General features: G+C 41.5%; 1 protein-coding gene across 1 annotated transcript; it reads left to right on the top strand.

The window, feature by feature from the left end:
- On the top strand, positions 1-19,155 carry ppm1kb (protein phosphatase, Mg2+/Mn2+ dependent 1Kb). Its single transcript, XM_088911444.1, has 7 exons — positions 1-152; positions 4,954-5,479; positions 6,795-6,895; positions 12,524-12,689; positions 14,234-14,378; positions 15,221-15,355; positions 16,078-19,155. The coding sequence occupies exons 2-7, from the start codon at positions 5,046-5,048 to the stop codon at positions 16,207-16,209; spliced, it is 1,113 nt and encodes a 370-aa protein (XP_088767570.1). The 5' UTR covers positions 1-152; positions 4,954-5,045; the 3' UTR covers positions 16,210-19,155.
- Positions 19,156-22,218: the final 3,063 nt, after the last annotated feature.

The raw sequence follows: 22,218 nt of genomic DNA, 5'->3' as shown, positions 1-22,218 counted from the left end.
GCCACATTGTAATTGAAAGGAGTACAGTGCGCATCCTGCGATTGTTCGCTATTGCAGCAATCGCCACGGACCGGGAGTACAGTTATCCATACTACTACTAATAATACTTTCATCACCCAGGGGTGCGAGGAGGTTGTTTCTCAGAGACCAAGGTAAGGGGGCCGTGTTTCTGCGGAAATGCTAACCTACAAACCGTGAGCTGGGCGGCGAAGCCTAGATCTTGGAAAAGGGGGCTGAGCGGAGCTTGAGACGACGGCTAGTGTTTTGTATCCCTCTGGTGATCAGAAAAGGGGGGCAAAAAATTGGGATCAATCCCAATTTTGCTGGGGTTTTGTTTACGAAAAATGAGTGATTCGACGTACACCTCACAGCCGATACGTGAAGGAATGGCAAATATTGATTAATGTTCCGGCTCCACATCGAGACAGCGTAATGCCGCTTGAGGCGCCACTGAAGTGTTGCGTCAGTTATCTAAACTAAGTCAAGGACGTCTTTGCGTACAGGTCATTCATAAATCTTGACAAACGTCTCCCAAAAAAGAAAACGGGAGTCGCAAATGTCTGTTTTCTTAGACCTGGCCTCAGCCCAGAACAGAAATTGGATCAAATTGATTGGACGGAACCAAAATAGTTCCTCTGACGAAATGGCATTTAGGGTAGGGTGACCATGTTTTAGTTTTCAAAAAAGAGGACGGGGATAATCGACACTCGACACATGCCTCCAAAGTAATGAGTCTTTGTTACTTTTTCTAATCAAAACATCAATTTAAACTCTCTTTTGTTAAATTAAACTTCTTAGTAAACTTTTAAACAGTTGCAGGGTTGCTATTTCTCTTTCGTAATGACAAACAAGGAAAAAAACTAAAATACAGTATATTATAGCCATTATAGCCCTATTTTAAACTTTTTTTCTTCATTTTAACACAACAAAAGTCTTAACGTCTGAGGGAAAAATGAAGACATCACAATTTAGAAGTCCTCATTGGTTGCAAAAAATGATCAATTTTAACGAAACATTTTGAAAAATAATGAAACACGTTAAACATTGTTATTTTTCATGGCCATAAAAACACCCCCCCCACAAAAGCCCTTTTCAAGCCGCCCTGCGTGTAAATTCAAAACATCTACCGGTACTGCATGGGAACGAACGAAAATATGTACAGTAGGCTATGTTTGTTTACAGTCTGATTAACGAGCTAAACAATCCCGGACAATTTTTTGGATTGTACAAATCCCGGTCTCAAAAAGTGGACATGTCCGGGATAAAGAGGACGTCTGGTCACCCTTATTTATGGTCAAATAGTGGATGCAACACGGTGCATTATCATCACTAGAAGAACCGACTCGTTTACGTTTAATCGTTCGTGGATTGGATTACTTTTATTTAAAATATCGAGATTGGGAGCATCTACGTTTTTAATACGTTGAAATGGACCAAACGTCTCGGTTTTTTTTCCCCCCGAGGTGTAGTTTTGGTTGACATTTTGCCATGGTCGCTGAGTGCTGATAATCTCCGCTACTCAACAGTTCTCTCAGAAATAATGTTTTTAGTTGATAAATTTCTACCGGTGTCGAAACCAATTCAGTGCTCTTTAGGTAATCTGCGGAGCGCTGTGCCTGCTGATTTTCCTTCTAGTTGAGCTCTTAATTACCAGTGCTAATTGATTAATTGATCTGTTTGCTGGTTTAGACTGTTTGTTTACTTGTTTTTTCACTCGGCTCAGAGTACAAGGACACGGTTTTCAGTAGCGTAAGCATGCAGATCTTAAAATCAGCCCCCCCCTCCGCAGAGACTGATTGAACAGCTGTGAATGTAAAGTGATCAGTTCATGAGAATCTGACCCAAAAGGTTTGTTATATATCAAACTGTCCCATGATGAGCTTTTTGTTGTGTCTCGCAGAGGTGATAGATACAAAACACACTTAAGATTAAGCACAGAAACTTGGAGACAGCAGTTCTCTAGGACCAAGGTTGAAAGTTTCTGTATTTGATGTATGAGAGTCAGCCAGTTTGCTCATTTGTACTCAGAGCACGGATTGGCCTGTTTTTAGTTAATGATTATAGATCATCTATTGTGTTCTCTGAGAGAAAAGGCATTTGAGTTTGCAGTTGAAACAGATTTGGCTGTTTACTGAACCGTCTGTGTTTTATTCGTTATGTTGCTGTGTTACTCAAGTAACACAGTGACCTGGCAGTGAAGGCACTGAGGGAGAAGGCACTCAGGGCTTTCTACGCAATAAGAAAGAGGCTCTTCAACATCAACCCACCAACAAGAATCTGGCTCCAAATACTTGAAAGTGTAATCCAACCCATTGCCCTATACGGCAGTGAAGTGTGGGGTCCCCTCACAGACCAGGATTACACCCAATGGGACAAACACCCCACAGAAACTCTGCACATGGAGATCTGTAGAAACATCCTCCGTGTGCAGAGAAGAACTCCTAACAACGGGTGCAGGGCCGAATTAGGCCAGTACCCACTATTGATAAACATACAGAAAAGAATATTCAAGTATTGGCTACACCTAAAAAACAGTGACCAAAATTCCTACCACCACAAAGCCCTGCTGAGCCAAGAGCTGAGCCCAAAACAGAGCCCCCTGAGCCAGCTGGTCCTGAGGCTCACCGACCTGAGCCACACCGACACTAACCAGCCTCAGGACAGCACTGCTAGAGCACCACAACCCAGACTCAACCACATCACAGCACAGATCAAACAGCAATATCTCACACACTGGGACACACACACACAGACACAACATAAACTGGAATGTTACAGAACCTTAAACAGACAATACACACTAGCTGAATATTTGACCAAAATAAAAAATAACAAACAGAAACAGACCCTGACGAAGTACAGGCTCAGTGACCACAACCTGGCCATAGAAACTGGGCGACACAGGCAGACCTGGCTGTCCAGAGAGGACAGGCTGTGCTCCCACTGCCAGCGGGGAGAAATAGAGACAGAGGTGCACTTCCTACTGCACTGTGACAGATACTCTGGGATTAGAGAAACATTCTTCCCGAAATTCAGAAATCTAATCCCAGAGTTCCCACACCTGCCAGAATCACAACGGGTCCCAATCCTACTGGGAGAGGGAGGAGGGAACTCAGTTGAACTGGCAGCCCAGTATGTGATCTCCTGTCACAGCCTGAGGAACAGTGAGTCTGTCTCCCAATAATGCTCCAGCCGCCTACAGAATATGTCAATATTGTATAATATGTCTTTGTTGTAAATGTCTGTAATATGTCTGTAGATTTTATTTTACTTCTATTTTTGTTTTGTTTCATGTAAATATCATTACTTTCATTTGCTTTGGCAACACTGATTGTACCCATCGGTCATGCTAATAAAGCACCTTGAATTGAATTGAAGTGAAGTTTTGACTTAATCCACAGTGTAGAAACATAGAAACTGATATTAGCTTCACATGTCTAATGTCCTAAAACAGTCCACAAGAAGGGATGATGTCCAGCTGGATACTGCTGCAGTCCCCTGGAACAAAGCTTTTCGATCTGACTGCTTCAGTAAAATGCCCCAATGTGCAAATATCTGCAAATACTAAATCACTTTGCATAGAGGCATCGGCCAAATGAGTAATAAACGCAAATAGAGCTCGCTTATCTCACGCGCACGTTTGTTGTAGCTTGTTTTACCTTCATAAACCTCTTTCCCAGGTCCTTGTGTGCAGCCCTTATTATCTTTCTTTCAGCCTTTTGTTTCTCAAGCTTCTTGTTAAAGAAGGAATAGCTCTAAATGGAATCCCACTCCCATAACATCATTCTGCAGCCAGGGCGTGACGAAGTCTGGGGTACTCCACGAATATCAAAAATATTTCTAAAACCCCACGCAGCATCAGTGGTAGGTGGCCTTAAAATCTGTTTTGTACAGAAGTCAGTCCGCTGCACCTTTCTGTGCTGTGAAGGCAAGCTGCGTTTCAAGTAGAGTTGTCTTCAAGGTCTGGCCGATAAGGGAACCACTAGTATGTACCCCAATATTTACGAGCAGAAGCATGTACCTGTATATGGTTTTATTCTATAAGAATGGTCAGGTCTCATGATGAGAGTAAAGCTGGGATTACTCAAACCTACCTTGCTACATGGTACCTGTGCCAGGCTAGCAACAACCCTGTGGGCCACAACTACAGATTTAAATCTTTGCAGAAAAGTAAGAATTAGAAACCAAACTGTAAATGTAACAGTATATAAACTGTCTGATATTTCTTTTCATAATTTAATGCCTATCAAAGAACTTTCCGGGCTTCTTTTTGTAGAAATATAGATGCCATATGTGAGACCTCAACACAGTTATTCCCTTCCAGTCTGAATCTATTCAGAAACAAGTCTCTGGCATTAAACTTTGTTTGAAGGCAGAATTCCTATACAGGTGTGAGTGAAGCACTGTTTTCTTTTTTTACTAGTAGACTGTTACGTCCATCGGGAGTGTTAGTGAACTGTGGAAATTTGGATGATCTGGCACGTGTGGATGATGAATGATCTTGCAGCAGATGTGTGTGGCTTTCAACCTTGTGTACATTTCTGCCTTCTTTGGCACGGAAACTGTACGACTTCTCACTGGGCGAGGTTTCTGCAGGGCTGCAGTCAGAGGCTCGTGTGCTTTTCCTGCCAGCCCCCGTCTTCACGGCAGGAACACAGAACTGTGCAGTCAGTAGTACGCAGTCGCGGAAGGAGCGGTCTTTGATTGTATATAAATTAAAGAATCATGTGGGCGTTTAAACCAGTGTGATTCCTTAGAGTCGTCTGTCTTTCCTGGGAGATTACAGCCTGCGCTGGCGTTTTTCCAGTGATTCAGCTGGTGTGCCTGATGGAAAATTCCAGCTGGTGTACGGCCTGCCGGGGGTTTTATCAATTTTTCATCAAGATCAGCGAATCGTGGCCAGTGAGCATAACTGTCCCCTTTTGCTTCTCCCTTTTCTCCCCTTTCTTTCAGTGCGCCCTTGGAAGCGTTGCAGGAAGCGCGAGACCCGTGGGAGAGCAGAATCGCGGTTTCGCCTTCCGTTCTGTCCTGCGCGGAGCCGAGTGATGTCAGTAGCCGCACTGATCAATCTGCTCAGGCCTGGCGGATTGCAAGTGCGGAGACGGGCGCTGTTGACGTCCAGGCGCCTGCAGGAGGACAGGCATCACTTCCACTGCGTTTCCCCCGCCAGGCTCAGCAATTCCAGGTTCGACCCGGATGGCAGCGGCCGCCCCACCACCTGGGATGCCTTCGGGATCTGGGATAACCGGATCGACGAGCCCATCCTGCTGCCCTCCAGCATCAAATACGGCAAGCCCATCCCCAAAGTGAGCGTGTCCAAGGTGGGCTGTGCCTCGCAGATTGGCAAGCGCAGGGAGAATGAGGACCGCTACCAGGTGTCGCAGATGACCGAGAACGTTCTCTATTTCGCAGTGTATGATGGGCATGGGGGGCCAGTGGCTGCCGACTTCTGCAACAAGTTCATGGAGAAATACATCCAGTAGGTCTCCTACGCTGACGCGCCTTCTCGATTGTTTTTTTGTCCCCTCCCTTATTTAAATTTGGTGTCCTCGTGCGTTTCCTCTTCAATGTGAATCAGCGGGAGCAGATGTGTCGCTGATTGCTGTTCTAGTCCTCCCCGTCGCGTGAAACCTGAGCTTTGTTAGTGGGCCTGAAGGAAGGTTTCTGAGAGATGATTAAAAGAGGAAAAGCAATACAGTGTAGGTCGCACCACTTTTTTCCATAATGAGCATCAGAGTCAAAGTGAAGCCCAATTCCAGGCAGGTGTCTTGTTTGGAAATTGTCTTATGTGTGTTACTGCTCCACACAGACACAGTGTGTGTTGAGAGTGTGTTACTGCTCCACACAGACACAGTGTGTGTGAGAGTGTGTTACTGCTCCTCACAGACACAGGGTCTTGCTCTTACATGCAGTATTTTACTGTGTTCTCATCCCACTGGTGTAGGTGTAGGTGGTGTACTCCCATAGAGTAGTGCGATGCGCTTGGACAGTTTCATTTCTGACTGGTAGAAAAGATTAGTTCAGTCTTTAGGGCACATGACTGTTCCAGCTGAGATTTTAGACATTTTTCTTAACCAGTACTTATATATATATATTCCAAGATAATCTACAAAGACAGGGCAATGCAAAACATTGTAGAAGAGATTTAAGATGTGTGTGGCTCAGGCTAGGGCTCAGAGATTGGTGAATGGATTCACACCATGCTTGTGCAGGCTGTGTGAGAGGAATGGAACACTATTCTAGAAGAAAGGGCAACATGCTGCCAGAAGCATTCATTGCAGATGCACAGTTTGTATTGCTTGCAACAGTGTGCATATAGACTCCTAACCTGTCATTTCCACAGAAAGACTCCTGGCTGATAATAAATATTAAACAGACCAACGAATTAACCTGTTTAATTAACGTCTGTTCAATAAAATGTCAATGCAGTGCAATGTTTTTGCCATTTTCTTCATAGTAACTGTGAATTTGCTGCGGCTATAAGTGATGTTTCTTTCGAAGTTCAGTATATAATGAATTTCCATCCTTATTCTCCATACTCTTTATGTTGTACGTCTATTCCATTAATAGCCGTAGAAACTGGAGTATGCCATTAACATAGTCAGCACTTCTGTATGTTGGAAATAAACAGGAAAATGTCTGATATAGAAATATACGGTTCTCTATTTTATAGCCTTCTGGGCTGGCTCAGAATGTGAATCTTGGTGTGATGGAAATGCCTGGAATAAAAACTGCTCCTCGCTCATTTGTTGGGATATCTTATTTACTTGTGCGTGAACCTTTTGCCATTTTAGAGATCTGGTAGCAGAAGAGGAGAATCTGGAGGTGGTTTTGGCTAAAGCATTCCTGGAAATTGATAAAGCCCTGGCAAGACATGTGCACTTCTCTGCTGATGGTATGTATGAAGAAAAGCATCTTGCTACTGTGACGAATGAGTTGGTAAAACCACAGTTAGGAAAGAAATTTTGTGTCTTATAGTTTGGTGGTTTTTATACATATGCAGTAATCTGATGTATGAATGAGAATATATCTGGTAGTTTGCAAGAGGTTTTCTGGCTGCTGTGAACTAAAGGCTCTATGTAGCCCTTAAAAACTGATTCAGGCCACCATCATTTCATTAAACAGTTTACATTGCTTTAAAAATATCCTCTTTCGTAGTTTACAAAAATAATGTTCTAACAAGTCTTAAACTGCCGATGTCATACAGCAAAGCAAACTTGTATTCGCAGTCTGCAGTACAAGCAGACATTGCCCGTGCAACTGTGTTGTGCTATACTGTGTACAGTAAATTAAGTTTTGTCTGCCTGTCACGGGAGTCATTCCTGTAAATTTTTGAAGGGGAGGGTAGATGATTTAGTTAATAAAAAAATACCTTTTTTACCTACTTTACCTTTATATCAAAGATAAAAAACTGATGTTTCAGTAATTAGCAAAGGTTCCCTCTGAATATAGAAAGCTATTCCAGCTAAAACGTCAAAATGGTTTTTCTGCAGGGATTTTCAGTAAAAGTTTTAAATTTAATCATGGCATTAAAAACAGCTATTTTGTAAATAATTGTATCTGTTTTAAAGAAAGAAGGATACTGTGTTTTTTATTATCCTGCCACAGTGTAGCACTGTGTAGCTATGGGATACAGGGTTACTCAGTGTCATGCAGTAGAAGAGCACTGTGCTGGAATGCTCTTGCAATGCTTTTTGTGCTTAACAAGTGGTTGAGAATGTTCCTTTGTCTAACCTTGCAATCTCTGTGATTTGATTTTAATTAGAAGCATTTATGTTTACACTAAAGCTGATTCTTTCGAACTGCAGAGTTAATATCTCTTATCACTCTTAACACATGATAGGAATGAATGTGCTACTACAGTTTACATATGGAAATATCATGACACTACAGTACACAAAGATTTCTTATATTGGGGATATCTGTGACATTTCAGTACCCACTTGCTATTTTCTGTTCAGTTTGTACATTGAAACCACATTGACTCAATTATCCTGACATACATTTCACGGATACTACAGTATCTGTCTGCCTTGAACTGTACATAAAGATCAAGCACCATTTTGTCTACTATATATAGTTTATGGAAGATACATGGTATTTAATTTTTGCTTGTTTTTATATTGATATGTTCATAATAACTTTCTAAAGCTTAAAATGAAGCACAATGCACTAGTTTCAGACAGTACATATTTCTAAAATACTATTATTTGGCTGATAAAAGACAAATACATCATTTATTTACGTAGTGTGTTAACTGAATTGTTGACCATAAATTGTTATTATTTCATTGCTGTTTTATTCTCATGTCACTACTGACACAACACTGTACCCTCAATTCACTCCCTCTGGCTTTGCAACAAAACAGACTAAAGTGATCTATACTGGTGTTGCTCCTAATGATCTAATAAGCAGCAGCAGGCAGAGAATGGCTAATGCAAGGGTTGCCAACTAAGGGGTACAAGTCCTGAGAATGTCCTTGTGCGGCGTGATGGACTGTTAGGCACTCGTAGCTCTCTGAAACTTTAACAGATGGGTTTGTGTCTTGTGCGTTTCCCCAAAACATCAAAGCCCAATTTTGATAATGTTTTTTTATTGTTGCTTGGTAAGCAGTGTTAAGTGCACTCCATTTCTGATTTGCATGGTTGTGGAGAAACACTACAGCCAACAGCCACAATTTCTTCCCCCTGATGCAATTTACTGACTTACAGTACAATAAGTAGCTTCGTGCTGCTTTTAGGAGGTCTCATGAGTCTCCAGTCTTATTATAAAGAGCGCTGGGTAGATCTTACTTGATTTTTAGATTAAATTATTTAAAATAATATACTCCTTCTTAAATTGGAGCCAGCCTCTTAAAGTTGTAAATGTTCCCATGGAGACTGGATTTAGGACAGGGAATTAGACTCTCACTAGAAATCCTGTAAATAACACTTCCACCTTGGAAAGCCTGTTATAACCTCTACTGCACATCCACCCTCAAGAGAGTGCTACTCGATCTTCCTCCGCACTCCGGAAAAGTTCTGGGGGGGGAGGGTTGGCAACCCTAGTAGTCCTTCTTTGGCAGCTTTTACTACCCCTGTGTTAAAGATGTTTTTTTAAAAATCTTATTTTACTAATTTTTCTAAAATGTTTGGCCGGAATCGGCGCGTGAAATTTCCTATTTGCCTCTGTGTGCGTGTTATTTGTAGCAGAGCTGCTGACCAGCTTACAGTCTCTAGAACTGGAGGCCACGGACACTTTTTTGGTGGGCTTCAGTGGGAGGAGAACTGCTTTATTTTGTCCCAGGTGAAGGAGTCCAGCGGTTCCTAACCTGGACTACTGGAAGGTTCCTCATCTTTTCTCTCTCTCACACTGTAGTTGAGATGACACATGCAGTAGTAAATGCCCAGTGAGTGTTAAGATCTTTCTTAAACAAAAAAAAAGCCATTAGCTTTCTAATACCAACTGTCAAGCAAATGATAAGTTTGATAAAATTACAGTAATTGTCTTTTTATTTTCTTTTAAATTATGCAGAATCCTACTTTTAATCTGACTTGGCACTGTAGTTGTACTGCGACTCTTGTTGTCATAGAAACTGCCACTCCGCTGTTTTCATGCATGGAGAGTTCTGATTGGCAGCTGCTGCAGTGAACATCTCCTCAGAGGAAGCGAAGGCATTTCCAATGGCTTCAAATCCACAACTCCCCCATACAGTACCTTTAATTCAGCCTTGACACCGTATTTTGTCTTCAGTTTCTCTGGTGTTTTGTTGAGAATGTTTGTGTGCCAGATCCCCTTGACAACTCTGCCGTCTCCGTGTAAAGATTATAGAGCTGTCTTGGAAACAACTCAAAGGCAGTAGAACACTTATCATTTGATCAAGTCAGCACTTATCATCAATTCAACTTGATGACTAGATTCACACAGCTTAGAGCAGGCCCTTGGCATACATCTGCAGACATATTGTTCACACAAGGAACACGGCACAATAAATTGAATCCAAACATTTCTCATGTCTGTCAGCAATATTCTATACAATTGCCCAACAGGCCTGTGTGCTAACAATATGCTTTATACTTAGTGCATAATTGACCAACACTAGAACATTATATTATCACCTTTGAACTAATCATTGTAAGACAGCGTAATGTAAAATAAAGTGGAAGGTATAATGATAATACCATAATACCTAAGGTTCTTGGAAAACTGAAAAAAACTGTTCTTAGTTGCTGTCCAAGGGGTGTGCCTTGAGTCATTGTATTGTCCAGTATTGTACATCTATCCATCCAGTCTTGACACCCTGTGAGCTACATTATTGTCAGCTTCCATTCGCCTGCTCCACCCCACCTTTTGACCACAACTTTTGGAATTAGTCTGTCCTGCTGCATAAATGTAACTACAGTACGTGTTACCGCTGTTTTGTCTGCAGTGGGACATAAACTGGCTTATTTTTATAAGGAGACATGAACTCCTTCGAAACTGGCACTGGCAGTTTCTATGACACTAATAGAAGAGTGACAGTTTAGATGAATAGTTGGATAATTACGATGTCTTGCAAGAGACCTGTTGCCCTGGCTGACATTTCTCCTTCTGCTCCCTCTCTTCCCTTAGGTCTACTAAGCAAGAGTGGGCAGTTTTATTGCTGATGTTAATGCTGTGAAGTGACAACGAACAAAATGGATAATAATATTGATCTAAGAAGGAAGGCTCACGTTTCAGTTTTGGCCTGCTTCACTGAGAAAGTTAGCTCGATAGTTTCTAGTAGCACCTTATAAAAAGGGCTTGCCAGAAAAAAAAAAGTGGTCAACAGTTTTTGTGGTAGGCTAACTAGAGTCAAGACAAACTGGTAATCCAGCACAGCATGGTCTGGACATCTGACTTCCGAAACCTTTAACAGTATCGGTAATCAGAAACAAATTCTAAATTATTTAATGGTAGGGCATATTGTAAAATACTTCAGTATCACTTTTTCACCATGAACAACATCTATTATAAATATTGTAGAGAACTCTTATCTGAGGCTTGATTGCCACTGATGTGATTCAAGATGCTCATCAGTTTTATTGGGTAGCTGCTAACTTCCTGTTTTAAGGACATTCTTCTCCTCTTCCTTTCTTACTCGGTCTGATGCTGTGCTTTGCATTTTTCCTTTGATGGGGTTATCTCCATTAAGACACACTATATGTGCTGAAGGAAGTAAGACATTTTGTATAGGTGTTAGATCACTTTTTAGGGGTTCTAAAATATTTTTACAGCCCTCCAAATCTGCACAACTCTTTAATATTCAGGTCACGACAGGCAGCGTTCATTCTAGGTTTTCACAAGGATAATAAATCCCTTGTAATCTGAATGAGGAGTAAATGTGTCTTTGCTTTGTGTCCATTATAAAGCTGTCACCCTCACGCTGCTGGGTAATATTCTTATTTTAATCAGTCATTGATTTTTTTCAATGTGGCCGAACTAGAGCATTCAGCTACATTAATGTTATAGGTATGGTGCAGTACCATATTTCTTATTTAAATGAGCCAATTAACATCCTGCAGTAAAAACGCCTGCTCTTAACTAACTTATACAGTTATATCTTTGCTTTCTTGTTCTAAAATTCAACACCTTAGTGATTTTGTTTTCTTAACATAGTGTAACCCACATTTTTCTCACCATCCTTCCACCTGTTTTACATCAGGGTTTAAAGATGCTACCTTTCCACTTAATTACTTAATTCAGTAGTGCGGCCAGTTCACGATATTGGAAAGCAGATAAATCTTTTGAAAAGTAGTACGTTCTAATGAAGGGGTTAAAAATAGAGGACAATTCAACTTCAAGATTAATTCCACTGTTGTTTGCCGTCACTGTGCATTAATTGGCTGTGATGGGTCTGAAGGACTAACTGAGTTATTAATTTGATCAATAAGTGACAGTATTCTTTCCCATATAACACCCCAGCCGTTCCACAATTGTTTTAATACCAAACAGTAGTACATTTATCAAAGAAAAGCTGATTTGTCATTCTGATTATCTAATTGAATTACCTTTTCAGTAACACCCTCGGAAACCAAGGCAGGAAAGTTCACACTAGGTTCTGCACTGTACTAGGCCTGAGTGCCTGTAATTTCCGGGCCCACTTATTTAGTATAAAGCGCAGAACTGGAGATGAACTCTTTGGGAGGAAGAGATGTGAAATGATCAGTCAGTTCACGATGGCTCCTTGTTGCGACACGGCTGCACCTGTCCCAAACCCTGGTGTAAACGTTTCCTTTCAAACCTTTAGGCCACCCTCGAGGTAGTGTGCATGCATTTTTTGCCTCTTGAATTAAGAGCTCCTTTGAATCTACTTTTGATCTGTTAACCCTCCCTCAACCCCCGCCCCTCCTCCCCCCCCCAGCCCTCCTTTTGTTTGGTCGTGTTTTTTGTCGTGTTGTTTCTTGGCGCGGCTCTGACAGAGCGGGCACGCCCTGGCTGTTTGAGGCCGTGCTGTTGCGCCCCTGCTGGAGCGCGGGCAAGCCCCCCCCCCCCCGCGCTGACCGGCCTGTGTCTCTGCCTCCAGCCTCCCTGCTGAGCGCTGGCACCACAGCCACCGTGGCCCTGCTGCGAGACGGGATCGAGCTGGTGGTGGCCAGCGTGGGGGACAGCCGCGCCCTGCTGTGCCGCAAGGGGAAGGCCTACAAGCTGACGGTGGACCACACGCCGGAGAGGAAGGACGAGAAGGACAGGTCAGGGGGGGCCGGGCATCGCGCCTTGGGGTTCGTTCACAGCCGACGCGCAGGGGCTGTGGGGCTTTCTCTGCTGCAGCGATTTACAGCCTGTGTTTGTATCCAGCTCTGCCAGGGATGTGGGGAGTTAGGGCACAAAATCGGGGCTGAGTGCACGGGCACAGCAGGATGCCCGCTGGAGCTAAAGGGTGCTTGGGAAGCTGAAGGCAGGAGAAATAATTAACCCAAATCAAAATGAACTACACAGCCTCTAGAAGCGCCTCTCAGGAGGCAGATCTACACTGCCTTGCATGTATTCAGGCCCTGAGTGGCTTTGTTTCACATCCTGCTGCTTTAGAGCTTGCAGCAGTGATGCTTTGAAATTGCAATCAATATTTTTTATACTCCCAGCCTAATATACATATTCAAAATTAAAAAAAGTATGAAGTAACTATATTATTAATGTGGAACAATCACGACCGCTTAAGTATTCAAATCCTCTGCGGTGGCAAACCTAAATTTACCTTAAAAATGTACCTTAATGAGCTGCACAATAGCTGAGTGGCCTCTGTCCGTGTGCAATAGTAATGATTCACATGATTTAGCAATAAATACACCTGTCTCTGTAGAATGCAGCATCTCGATGACATGTTTCTTGCAATTACAGCAGCAGTGTTCTTTTTCAAGTCTCCTAACTGAAAAGACATTACACTCAAATATCATATTTCCTGAGGTATACAATGGCCTTTTTACAATAACGCCCATCTTTTTATCTATATCTCTCATTTGCAGTTGTCTTTCTGGGAGACACTGTGCTCTAGATCAGCTTTATATGAGTAAGCAAATGTTGTCCGAGTACAGATAAGTTTACAGTGCACATTAACGCAGTTTTCACAATTTTAGTCCTTGAGTGGTTTAACCCAAACGCTTTAGTCCACTCTGAATGTATGTAACACATTTACACTTGCATAGTCTTCATGCTTCTTGAGTTTTTGAGTCTTACAATTTGTAAAAACAGTGACAGAGACTTTGTCTCTGATTCTCTTCTGAGATGTTAGACTATTTTGCTGTTCTTTGTTGTAAAAATACATGCCCCCATTTTTAAAGCTGCACGCTAACTTTCCTGGAATATTCCCCAAAAAAGACAATGTCACTGGTAAATTAAACTGAAAGATCTAAGCAAATTCTGACCATCTTCATATTATTTTAGTATTATAAGACAAAGAAAAGTTGTGAACGTAATGGGGCAATTTTGGAAATGAGAGTTGGAATCTGGAAAGGATGGGTTCAGTTCAGTTTGTCAAATGCACAAAGTGCGATGAGATGCTTACTTGCAAGCATGCTCCAATACAGAGACATCAAGGAAACACCAAAACATAAACACAGAACAGAACAGCCGCCGCAACAACAATAAAGTTAAATAACATACAACTTAAACACAAGCCAGCACAAACTGTGCAAAAAAAAAAATCAACCCATCAGCATGGGTCAGTGTTTGAGGCAGAATTTACTGATCTGGCAGCCTGCAGTTTTTCTAATGTGTGTCGTTGTATTCTGTTATTTAGGATAAAAAAGAGTGGTGGCTTTGTGGCCTGGAACAGCCTTGGGCAGCCTCACGTCAATGGCAGGCTGGCCATGACCCGAAGCATTGGGGACTTTGACTTGAAGCGTATAGGAGTGATCGCGGAGCCTGAGACCAAGAGGATTACGGTGAGTCTTCCGTGTGCCTGGTGGGGAGTATGTTTTCTCTGCTGGGGTTTCTCCTGATATTAAGGCAGCTCTAGACAGCTCACGTTCTTGCGGCGAAGGTCACGCTAACCCTGGTGGTTCCAGTCTTATCGCTGGCCATCACGGCCCAGAAGAACTCAGATTCGTGTTTCACCTTGGAGTTTTATTTTTTCCACTTGGTAATATATTAATAATTGCATACTGTACATACAGACGGGTCTCACTTTGTCCACATTTAAAACCCAGCACCCGCTTGGGTGACAGGTGGCAGCGATTATGTGCCAGAAGCCCCAGTACACAGCAGAACAGGTGGCTCAAGTGAGAAACTGCTTCAGCAGCTCAGCTAAGGAGGAACTTTAGGTAGGCAAGATTGTGTGAGATCAGAATGGGAAATTTAGCCAGGACATCAAGCAATCAAGACCTTGATTTGGCACCTCCTACAGCACAATGCCTTTTCACCATACCTGGGCATTGGTTTGGAAACACTGATTCTTCGGGAGCAGTGCCAGCTACACAGCATCAAGCTGACTTTCCTTAGAGATCTCCCATCCCAGTACTCACTGAGCTCAGCCTTGTTTCTGAGATCTGACAAGATCAGGCTCCAAGTTGGAAATGCTGCTGTCACTCCCGAGTTTAATACTTAACAACCTTTTTGATGATTGATAGTTATTTCAACGTTCGATGCATAGTGTGTGTTGTCATCTGCAGTTACAAGAAAGGAGAAAAACAAACTAAATTGTGGGTGTGAGATTGTATTATTTTTCCATGGTGGCTTAAGGATAACTAAAGTAGGACATGTTTTTTAAATCTCTTTGGCTCTTCAGCTGCATCATGCTCACGACTCCTTCCTGGCACTGACCACAGACGGGATCAACTTCATCATGAACAGCCAGGAGATCTGCGATGTCATCAATCAGTGCCATGATCCCACAGAAGCCGCTCAGGTTATCTCTGAACAGGTAAGAGTGAGCAAGCCCAGGTTCCAAGACAGCTGTTCCGCACGACTTGTCCTTTACTTCTAAATTCATGTTTCAGTTCAGTAATCTTTCTGGTGCACACACTTTAAGGTTGGAATGAGCACTTTGGTAATCAGCCTTACAACTGCATGATAAGATCAAGAACTATGTACACTGTCCGCTAATACTGTATGTTCATTGTCAAGCCACATGCTATTTGGCAAGCCACCATGTGCCTTACAAGAATCTTAGCACTGACTGGAGAAGTGTTCTGTCTTTCACTGACAGTACTGCCAGCGCCAACAGGCAGCTGGCCAACTATCCCAGGGTGCACTGCTGTACAGCAAGCTTTTGTTAGCTTCTCTGGCCCATTGAGTGAGACCCAAGAGGCTTAGTGAGTTGTGACCTGCTCAGCTAATGACGGAGCTCAGGCCAAAACCAGTCAAGTCTAGACTGTGGGGCTTAAATGCCCACCTTTAATGATTAAGCCATTTGTACACGACTTTTGCACATGATAGATGTATTGATGTATACTCGGCATTTAATGTGACTGACAACTTGAACCTCATGTCACGTCTTATACGTAATGATATAACCTGATCGATGTTATTGGCTGTTGTATCTGATGTAATAGTTAAGGGGAGGGGAAGTAACTCCTGGAATTCAAGGCCCAAGTTCCCGCCAGGCTCTGGTTATGTGAGCCCGTTGTCTGTTCCCACTCCCAGGCCCTTCAGTATGGCTCGGAAGACAACAGCACCATAATCGTCGTGCCGTTCGGCGCGTGGGGGAAGCAGAAGGGCTCGGACGTCAGCTTCTCCTTCAGCCGCAGCTTCGTCTCCAGTGGAAGATGGGCCTAAAGTCGCGGGTGACACACAACCTTCGTGCAATATAATCTGTATGCAGCGCACTACGCAAGCGGAGCACTGACGAGGAACAATTGTTTAGACTGAGGAAGCACTGTTTGTGAGCTATAAGAAATATGCCTGCAGTAATGAGCCAGCACAGCAGGGAAGCGTACGCTAAAGGGATGGTGTACGCTAAACTTTTGGTGAAAAGGGAGATTACTTTACAGTAACAAGGTTTGAATACCCATTTTTTTTCTCAAACTGGGAGTCCTGAACGTTATTGCTTCCTTGGATCGTGAGATTCAGACAGAAGAATTTTAAACACGATGCAATTATTTTTTCCTCCTTAAAATGAAAAACTGTTTATTTACCTCGAACATGGCAATTTCAGCACTTTTGTAGCAGCAGCACCTCTAACCTGTCAGACCACTTGCCGGTGGTAGGTTTTACCCAGAAGCACTTTTCCACAAGTACGACTGGAGTGTGAGAGATTTGTTATTTGTTGGGAAAGGCTGGAGACTGAGCTCTCAAATGAATGTGCTATTACCTCAGTGGCAGTAAATGCTGGTCTTGCATTTGGGGAAAATACCATGCACCTGATACAATCTTGAGGGTAGGAGATTAAAAATAGAAAGAAAAGCTCTCTCCCATGTTTTACTGAATTTTTGCTTCCCCTTTTTCACTTGATTAACCGTACTCCACAATAGTAAACTGAAGATCGCTTTGAGTAGTGCACCATATCATCAGATTGATCAGTTGGAAGCCTTTTTATCTGGGGGTTTAGAACTTCAATAACTTGCCTCTCTACTCCCTTCTGTGGTGATGCATATAAAACAGTCGCCACAAAATGCTAAAAACTGGTCATTGGGTTCAGAAACCTTAAGGATATTTTAGTAAAAAGGTGGGTCTTTTGCAGTTTTATGCTGAATGCATTCCAAGAAAAACAGACTTCTTATGGAAACGCACAAAAATGAAGAAGCACAGTCTACACAGACTTAGGATCAATAAGAACGGTATGGAGAAGGTATGATACAGTGGAAATACACAATGGGTTTGTAATGAGAGCTTTTTAAAAAGTATGAATATGTACATAGGAATTTTTATTCTGGGCAGTCATTTACATAAAGTAATTGCACAGTCCTAATTGTCCAAAGTGCTTTGCATACAGATCTGTGATATTTATATAGTATGTACTGTATATATTAATATTTATATATTTTATTTTGTCACTAGCCAAAATGCTGCTGTTTTAGTACAGTATTTTTGTATGTATGAAAGTCCCTTCCATTTTAAGTTGCAAGAAACAAAAAAGAGCAGGATACCATATTGCTAATGTACAGTAAGCTTGCTATTTGGAAATAGCATTCTCAACATTTACCTTTTTCCTCTGTGCTGTGCTTCACAGAGGCTTTGTATATCCTACATACACACAAGTCTGGCTGTTACAAATGTGAAAGCATGAGCAAAAGCATTTCACCAATAGCCATGTATGTTTGAGTGTAGTATGTGTCATAGGATGAACTGTATGTTGGTAAATTGAAGAAATGAAGTCGACCTTTTCTTCACCCATTGAAATAATCCTGTACATCAAACTTCATGGGATTTAGGGCTACATCCCATACCACCTATCTTCATTGTGAAGCTTAACGTTTCTCCACTTGTCAAGAGTGTGCGTGCTCAGGCTAATTTTCTTTTCACTGAGATGTCACCAAGAGTGCTTAATTTGCTTGCTTGTGTAACAGGCCCTGTCAGCATTTATTTTATTTTTTTTGTCCTGTTAATGTGAATTCCTCTATTCCAGTCTGCTAACTAACAAGGAGATGTGGTACAATGGCCTCTTGTTTAGAATCATTATTATAGTCTTATGTTCTTTGTTGTGTTTTGAATTAGTGTTTCGAAAAACCTTATTGCACATAAAGTGACCCATTAGTCTTTAATACTCTTTAGAAGTGCCGTAGTTATTTTGCAAGTTTGGCCACCCAATACTTATTTAAATGTGCTTCCACTGACAGCACATATCAGCACAGCTATGGTGAATGTCTTGGGCAATTTTCTTTGCTTTTACATTGACTTGTGAGAAGAGAGGACACAAAAGATAAAAGCAGGCACCTGAAGTGTTCCCCTCACGATGTACTGTTCTAGATTCAGCAGGTGGTTCTTCCAGATTTGTGTTCCAATTGACGTGACTGACTTTGAGGATTAACCTCATGTCAGAGTTGTCAGTGTCAGGTACTGTAAATGGCCCTTCTTATCCAAGATGTATATGTTTTCAGAGCTGTACTAGTATCAAACGACCATAAAATCCCTATCCTAATCTAATATGCTTTATTTAAATATACAGTTCTGCACATCTGAAAGAATGAAGTTTAAGACACCAGTGTGCTCTGGAATCTTCTCTCTCTGAGAGAATATATTTTGTTAGGGAAAACGTTGCACATCAGCAACAGAGAAAGTGAAATACAATCCAAAATCACATTTTTTTGGAAAGTATTGATAAACCAGTTCAACTAACCTATGTATACCATTTGTAGTAACTGGGGAAAGTGTTTTCCCATTTTGTTTTCTCTTTCAGACAGTACTACTGAAAAATTAAATCAACAGTAACATGCTTTAATATAAAAATATTTTTATTATTCATTTTCTCAACCTACCTATAGTATGTATAGTACTAGTCAAGAGTCTCTTGTGCCTTTCCATGTGCCCTGACATAACACACTTTTACTCTCTTCTGTCCAGTTTTCAATGTGCTGTAATGTGTTCTGTTGTTTTGTTACGCCTGTGGAAGGATTGTAGCAGTTTGCACCTCTTTTCTAATTGTGAAGATCAATGACGCCGATTGTTGTGACTCACTAAGAAATTCTCTTCTTCAGGAGAATTGTGTATATAAAGTATATCAGTTGATACTTTGGGAGTTGTCTGTTTGATTTAGTATTTCTCTTAATAAACTATTCTTAAAATACATTGATTGTGATCAATTTTATTGAAAAGGTCTATAACGTGTACCATTTTTTTTACCAGACATTTTATTTCCAGAGTTTCATTTTGTGGACATCAAGGATTAAGCTCCTTTACAGTTTTTTTTCCTCTGTAAAAACTGTAAGGTAGTCTTGGTGGTCTTCATCACACCAAGAGACATATGCAAACTAAGTGTCCATTCAAAGAAAGCATTGGAATGCAACTTGGTTAAGATGGAGAAGGATCCATAAGAAATAGAAGTATGAGAAAAATGACAGGGATCATAGAGAAAAATAACATAGTAATGCTGCAAAATGAAAATATTGTGAAATAATATATGAGGAAAACAAAAGGTGGCTGAGGGAAATAATTGAAAGATAAATATTATAAAGATACCATTATTGTAAGTAAATAGATTTTGACATCTGGATAGCAGTGTGATCAGGCGGAAGTGTTCATTGCAATCAAACATTCTGCCACTAGATGGAGCCATACAGCTAGTCTGCCAGTTTACAGGCGTAAAATATGCTTATTTGCTATTTTTCCGCAAAGACAGAGACTTCTTTAGAATTTAGAATTCTATAGATTTTGACTCGTCTAAGTAATTGTGTGCACCTCATTTAGGCTTGCACCACCGTGCCGCCCAAAATCATCATCACAGTATGTGATGAGGTAAAGAAGAAGCAGGATTTCTTGGTTGAAGTTGAAGAAGAAGTGGGTCTAGCGATGGCACGTTTAGGCACTGGGTCCCCTGCAGGGCTGTAAGAGGGAAGAATAAGAGCAGAAGCAGGTGAGCGGGTTCAGGGGACCTCCCTGAGGACGAGACAGGAGCGTGAAGAGGAGAAGCCTTGCGTGGGAGCAGCAGGGCGACAGTGATACCGTAAAAGTGAGTCACGGAGCTTTGGATAAGCAGGGGAAGAGAGGTCACCGTTCCTAAGAGACGAGGCAGGGGAGGGCAGCAGAAAAACAAAAACTTCAGACAGGGACCGAGCGTAGTGGTTTACAGGAAGGCAGAACAGTTCCATGTCTTACACATACTGTTATTTAATAAGACAGTGTGAGTGTGTGTCAGAGGAGAGATGAGCTAAGAGGTGTTATTTTAAGACGAGCTTTAATTGGTCGTCTTCCTGTGACAAAATTAGAGGGGCAGCAGCTGTGACAAACGAGGGCTATTTTGTCAACATCTCTCCTAAATACTTGATAATGCAGCAACGTTTCTATAGACTGCTGGTTCCCAATCCTGGTCCAGGTGACCCACAGACCCGCTGGATTCCTGATCCAGCCAAGACCTCAGATACACACCCAAACCCTTCACTGACTTTAATAATAACGACTATTATTATTATTGTTGTTATTATTATTATTATCTGAGCTGTTTGTTCCCAGCACTTAAACACGTGGAAGCTTTAAGTGTCGTATTTTGTAAGTGAAATAAAATCCCCAAACTTCCCAAAGTAAGCCTTCAGTTATTTAATGAAGGTGGGCTGGAATGAACACCAGCAGGCGTGTGCGTCACCAGGACTGGGAGCCACTGAATTAGACTCATTAGCCAGTATCCACTTAATTATTATAATTATTAGAATTAAGTGGATACTGGCTAATGAGTCTAATTCAGTGGCTCCCAGTATATATATATAATTATAATAATTTCTTACACTTACTGTACACTCCACAGGTAATGGGGACTCCCCTCCACCACCACCAATGTGCAGCATCCGCCTGGATAATTACATGTGGTTTCTACCGTGCTTCCCTGACTATTCCAATCCAACCGACTCTGTCCTGTAGTACCACACACTTTTCTGTTCACTGCAGAGCCCCTTACTGATCGCTGCACAATCCATTTCAAACTGACGTGCAGTTGAAGAAACCTCACCAACTCCCCCAGAACCCCAGAAGGTTGTCACATTGGTTCTAGAGTGGGTATATAGTTATTTCCTTTCAACAACTGAGAGCAGTGTTCTTCCTCTTTCAGTCTGTGGAAGGCCAAGACAAGTTCCAAGCTGATTTCTTAATGAGCTAATTCGGCCAGTCACTCACTTGAATGAACACTTCAAATGTTGTGACAGATCTTAATCAGGTAATGATTTAAACAGTCATGGAAAATGTAATGAAGACCCTAATACAAACTCTTAGTATAAGGTGGAAGATGAAAGCGTTTGTTTTGTTTTGGAGAATGGCACTAAAAGACTCCACACATACAATTCTGTAGACCTAGGACTTGAACTCATTACCTTAGTGGTTGTAAAACAGTACCAGATTTACACAGCTTCTGTCATTCCACAAACATCAAAACAAGGAGTGTCTTAGTTAATAATCAACCTTTTATACAATGTTTTTCATAACCCCATGTGGCGAAGTTATGAAACAGTGTTATATATGCACGGCCATGATGTGCACCCTCTGCAGAATGACTACACAACAAGTGAGCAGAACTCAACAAAAGTTTAATTCATTCCAAACAGGATTTTCTCACCCTGCTTCTTAAATTGGCTAATCGGAAATCAGATCTTTAAGAACCACTTGGTAAAGGTGAAAGAGTTTTCAATCAGCTTGAAGAAACCCAAAGGTATAGGTTTAGAAGTAATATTTTTAACACATAATAAGCAGGACAATATCATGATTGAAGCCACATACTGTACAGCAACTATTTATTTTATATACTGTAGTTATTAGTACAAACTGGTATGGATTGTTTTTAAAATAATTTAGCATTGTTCCTAAGACAAGTGTTTCTTCTTCTTCGGCTGTGCATAGTTTGGAGTAAATTTCCCGTTTTTTTTATAGCATTGCCCATTCACAAATTTGACATTAAAATAATCTGCATTATATATGCCATAAGGCAGCATACTGAAATTGCATTTGTCAAGTTCTGTGATCTTCACACACATGACATGCTACAGTACATTGGGTGCAGAGAAGAATGATATTATTTATATCAGTTTGTTGGCCAACGCGATCATGACCGTGTTCTTATTTCCAACATTTGTGAGGGTAATTGTCTAACTTTCCTGTTATTTTAAAGCATAATTTACTGGTAAATACACTCCATAGGTTATGTATAAT

Source organism: Atractosteus spatula, chromosome 1 (genome assembly GCF_055471065.1).
Source record: "Atractosteus spatula isolate fAtrSpa1 chromosome 1, fAtrSpa1.hap1, whole genome shotgun sequence".
NCBI classification, from domain to species: domain Eukaryota; kingdom Metazoa; phylum Chordata; class Actinopteri; order Semionotiformes; family Lepisosteidae; genus Atractosteus; species Atractosteus spatula.
This window is presented reverse-complemented; position numbering and strand designations above follow the sequence as displayed.